The sequence below is a fragment of the Phyllostomus hastatus genome, unplaced genomic scaffold, assembly GCF_019186645.2.
Source record: "Phyllostomus hastatus isolate PE091 unplaced genomic scaffold, TTU_PhHast_1.1 phas_scaffold_585, whole genome shotgun sequence".
NCBI lineage: Eukaryota > Metazoa > Chordata > Mammalia > Chiroptera > Phyllostomidae > Phyllostomus > Phyllostomus hastatus.
In genome coordinates this window covers 5,997,813-6,003,040 of record NW_025334037.1, presented here as the reverse complement: position 1 = coordinate 6,003,040, position 5,228 = coordinate 5,997,813, and the positions used below count along the sequence as shown (strand labels likewise).

The following is a 5,228-nucleotide window of genomic DNA, read 5'->3' as shown; positions in this document are numbered from 1 at the left end:
ACTGTCTTCAATACCCTGCTCACTTCGTGGGTGTTTTTCTTGGTCCCCACCACCCCCACCTCTCCTTTCCATCAATGACCTCAATGCAAATACAAGTGGGATGATCCTGAGGGATGCTACAGGTTCTGGACGCAAGTGGGTGATACGAATACGTCGGAGGCACAGGATCCTTCTCATTGGTTGCGCGGAGCTCCTGGACCACCCCCAGACCCGGAGCAGCGGGAATAAGAGGAGCTGCCAGTGCTGGGAGGCATCAGAGCGACTTTCCACTTGGAGTGTCACTGCCACTTCCACAGTGCAGTCGCCTAACACGAACGCCACCACCGCCGCCGCCGCCGCTACCTGCTGCAGGTGAGCCCCGAGACTTCGGGTTAGCTGTGTGGTTCTCGCTATCTCTCCTGTTCCCTTCCCTCTCTCTGCATTACTCTTATCTTAGTCAATCTTCCTGCCGGTGTCAAAGTCTCCGTCCACTTCTGTTCGTGTCTGTTCATCGCACAGTTTTTATTAGTTCATTTTTCATCCCGGACTCCTACCCAGGTTACGCCGAACAGTCTCAGTCCAGGATTTCTGCTTCACTCTTCCTGTGCAGAGCGGGTCTCCAGTCTCCTTGTCTTTAGCTGCACGCGTGCTTAGACCGATCTCTGCCGCTGGAGCACACCAGGCACTGCGCACAGGACAGGACGCATGAGTAGCTCTTTCTGCAGACTGTGCGCTCCAGAGCTGGTTTCTCGCCTAGTGGACCCCAGGAAACCGGTTGGGAACCTGGTTGGCAAACAGGCACAAAGACCTAGGGCATCAGCGACAAACTGCAAGCCCCAGTCGTGAATCTGGGTGCTTTTTCCCGGTTTAAATCCTGGGTCTCATTGAAAGATTCTGCTAACCTTGATTCTTACAGGGGTCTCTTTGCTAGAATTCAGAGTTGAATTAGGTTCTTTAGTTTCTCAGAGATTCCAACCACAGAGATTTGCCCTCTCTACCTACCTTTCCCTACTTGCATGGCTGGGTATGAGCAAAAGCCCCACACATGGGAGACAGCTCTAAGTTGCACTAAAATAAAGGTATGTGCTGTTGTGCCAGGGTGCTCTAGGATGGTCCTTGATGGAGGCCTGGTGTATCTTACTGCTGCAGGGGTGACAATACTTTTTTTCTTGCAGAGAGGCATCATGGGCTTCTGGAAGTATTCCCCCTACCTGGCTCTTGGCATCTTGATCCTGTACCAGACAGGAGTCCTCCAGGCAGCGCCATTCAGGTGATACAGCCCTGCAAGCAGCACACTCTGCTCCCACTGCCCCTGGGATCAACCAGTTCCGTGGTCTGAATTGTGGTGTGCTGAAAGTTTAACAACCACCGAGGGGTAGGGGGGATGTATGTGTGTAAACCTACATATAAGTTCTTATGCTATAAAGATGTGTTGAATGCAATTCACAAATAAAAAAAAAGGTGTACAATGTTCTTTGTTATAATTTTTTTTACTTTTATTTTTTTGTTAATTGCTGTTCAGTTACAGTTGCCATCATGTCTTCCCCCATTACTCTCCCCCTCCCTACCTTCTCCCATCTTCCACATTCAATCACCCCTTGTTGTCTTTTTCCATGTTACTTTTGTACATGTTCCTTGACTCTTCCCCTTCTTTCCCATCATTGCCCCATCCCCCATCCTCTCGGGTCACTGTCAGCTTGTTCTTTGTTTACATGTCTCTGGTTATATTTTGCTCACATGTCATTTTCTTGATTATGTCCCACTTATAGGTGAGATCATATGGTATTTCTCTTTCACCACCTGGCTTATTTTCACTTAGCATAACACTTTCCAGTTCCATCCATGCTGTCACAAATGGTAAGAGTTCCTTCTGTCTTTCTGCTGCGTAGGATTCCATTGTGTAAATGAACCACAGTTTGTTGATCCTCCCATTTACTGATGGGCATTTAGGCTCTTTCCAGCACTTGGATATTGCAAATAATGCTGCTATGAACATTGGGATGCACAGGATCTTCTGAATTGGTGTTTCAGGATTCTTAAGGTATAATTCCATCAGTAGAATTGCAGGATGAAAAGGCAGTTCCATTTTTAGTTTTCTGAGGAAATTCCACACTGTTTTCCACAGGAGTTGCACCAGTCTGCATTCCTACCAATAGTGCACTAGGGTTCCAGTTTCTCCACATCCTCTCCAGGACTTGTTGTTTGTTGATTTGTTTATGATGACCATTCTGACAGGTGTGAAGTGGTATATCATTATGGTTTTCATTTGCATCTCTCTGATGACTAGTGATGCTGAGCATCCTTTTTGAAAAAATATATATTTTATTGATTATGCTATTATAGTTGTCCCATTACCCCCCTTCATTCCCCTCCACCCTGCACACCCTCTCCCACCTACATTCTCTCCCCCTTTAGTTCATGTCCATGTGTCATAAGTTCTTTAGCTTCTACATTTCCCATACTATTCTTGTCCTCCCCCTGTCTATTTTCTACCTACCATCTATGCTACTTATTCTCTGTACCTTTTCCCCCCTCTCCTCCTCCCACTCCCCTGTTGCTAACCCTCCATGTGATCTCCATTTCTGTGGTTCTGTTCCTGTTCTAGTTGTTTGCTTAGTTTCTTTTTGTTTTTGTTTTAGGTATGGTTGTTAATAATTGTGAGATTGCTGTCATTTTACTATACATGTATTTTATCTTCTTTTCCTTAAATAAGTCCCTTTAACATTTCATGTAGTAAGGGCTTGGTGATGATGACCTCCTTTCACTTGAAAACTAGTTTTCTTCCCATCACTATTGGTTCCCTGTGCATTTTCCTTCATTTCACTTAGCGCAGCATTCATTTTTTTCACCTAATTTGCAATCAAATTCAACCAATTTTGTGAGCATCCTGATCACCAGTGCTTTGAACTGTGCATCTGATAGGTTGGCTGTCTCTTCATTGCTTAGTTTTATTTGCTGTTGTTTGGGCCATTTTTCTGTTGTTGTTTTGTCGCACCAGTTACGTATGAGGAGCGCAGCCTTAGGTGCTCACCCGGGCGGGGCAACCCACGTCGCTGGGTTGTGACGTTGTATGTTGGACGGGGTCCGAGAGGGAACAATGGCGCTCGCTCCGCTCTCTGTTGGATCCCAGTCCCCTCCGCTGCTTCCCCCAAGCAAACTGGGCCTTTCTGGTGCTGATTCCCCCGTGGCTCTCTCCAATGAACTCTCCCATGAGGCTGGGATCTCTCCTTGCGCCTCAGCCCCCACAGGTGTTTTCAATGGGTGTTTCGAGCCCTTATTTCTTGGCGCTGGGACCCTGGGCTATGCCATCTGTTTCACTCCCCAGTTTCGCCTGGTTTATTTGCACGTGAATGTGGGACTGTCCAGTCAGCCAGCTGCCTCACACGCAGTGCCTCGCTTCACAATCGCTGCCTAGCTGGGTCTGCCCGTTGCCACCCGCACCCGGGGTCTGCCAGCCCCCGCCTGCGCACCCAGGGTCCACCCACTGTGGTCTTGCGCACCCGGGGTGCCTTGCCCGCCCTATGCTACCGAGACCCCTCTCCACGTGGCCACCCGACTCCGCCCCACCTACCGGTCTGCATGAATATGTCTATTTTAACTTCTTGGTTGTAGGACTTCCATACAGGTCAATTTTCTATCAGTTCTGGTTGTTATTTTATTTCTAAATTGTTGTTGTCCTTATTTTGGTTGTGGGAGGAGTCACAGTGTGTCTACCTATGCCTCCATCTTGGCCGGAAGTCATCTTTGTTATAAATTTTATATCTTTTTAGACTCACAGAGTGCTTGCATTGCTTTTTACCAGATATTTGCATCTGTAGGAAACCTATTTATCTAATTCAACCACAATTTGAGAAATAAATTGTATCACAATCTGCTAACTGTTTTGCCAATAACTTTGTTGTTATTAAATTTAACATGTGCTCTATTATTAGTCTGCTTTCTCACCCTCATGCAAACCTGGGTAATTATCCTGTAAATGGGGTAGACTCTGAGCCTGTATTGGGTTTGCTTCCCCTCCCCAGGTCCTACCTGGGGAGCCGCATGGATCCTGCTGCATTCAAAGAGGATGATTTGTGCCTCATACTGGCTGAAATGGTGAAAGACTACATGCAAAAGAAAATTGGTGATGTGGAACAGGAACAGGAACAGGAGCAGGATCAGGAGACTGAGGACTTCAGGTAGGTTAGGCACCTGCCCAGCACAGGGTGTGCCCTCTCCCCAGTCATGCCTAGGAAGGCATGTCCTGAGAAGTAGGGGAGAACACAGTTGGACAGGTGACCAGCAGGCTGTTCACCCCAGCCTGGGTCCAGCTGTTCTCAGGCTCCACTGAAGACAGAGGTCAGATGGAGAGACTATGGTTAGACCACATGCAAAATGAAGGCAAAGGGCTTGCACGAGGCAGGGTCAGGTAAACCAGTGTCTGAGATAAGTGAGAGCCATCTATAGATTTTCTGACAGCACTGGGAATGTCTGTGGGAAGTAGTGATGACTTTTTCCATAATGACCTAAACTTTTCTGCTGTTTAGGTGAAAACCCTAAGGTTAATTGGTGCCTCTTAGAGCAGTAACTTTACCATGATGGTCCCAGGAGGTGGACTTTCCCACCTCACCCTTTCAACCTCTCACTGACAGACCTTCTCTTTTCCTCCATCCTATGAATCAGTGTCAACACCCAGAAGAGAGCCTGCAACACTGCTACCTGCGTGACCAATAAGCTGGCAGGCCTGCTGAGCAGATCTGGGGGCATACTGAAGAGCAACTTTGTGCCAACCTATGTGGGCTCCAAAGCCTTTGGCCGTCGCCGCAGGGACCTTCAGGAATAAGCAGGCAGAAGACGACTGCCTTCTGTTCTTGGATGGGAGGATGGATGACTAGGTATCACACAGGGGAGCAGTCCACTCTCTAACTGTCTATGGGTCCATAACAGTAAAAAATCCAATGGGAAAGCTGCTCACTCCAGTGTCTGGAGAAGGACAGAGTCCCAATGGCTGAAACCCCAGGATTTTGGGTTCATTTCTCTGTTTTTCCACTGTGTCCCTATGACACTGATATCATCTGCCAGGAAATACTGATCCTATTCATTTACCATGCTGTTTGCTGGAGCTGTAATTGTGATTATACTAGCAAGTCTAAAAGGGACTATGCTTTAGGACTACACACTACAATGTTGTGAACATTTGAGTGCACAGGATACACTTGGGGTCAAGAATTGTGTTTATCCTCTATTACTGATAGGACCTTGGGCCAGAC

The 5,228-nt window shown here is 47.4% G+C and overlaps 1 protein-coding gene across 1 annotated transcript; it reads left to right on the top strand.

Annotated features, from left to right (window-relative positions):
- Window positions 1-220: 220 nt before the first annotated feature.
- LOC123810172 (calcitonin gene-related peptide 2-like) lies at window positions 221-4,801 on the top strand. The gene is made up of 4 exons (XM_045825726.1): window positions 221-351; window positions 1,155-1,249; window positions 4,002-4,157; window positions 4,642-4,801. Exons 2-4 carry the CDS (start codon window positions 1,164-1,166, stop codon window positions 4,799-4,801), a joined length of 402 nt encoding a protein of 133 aa, XP_045681682.1. The 5' UTR covers window positions 221-351; window positions 1,155-1,163.
- Window positions 4,802-5,228: the final 427 nt, after the last annotated feature.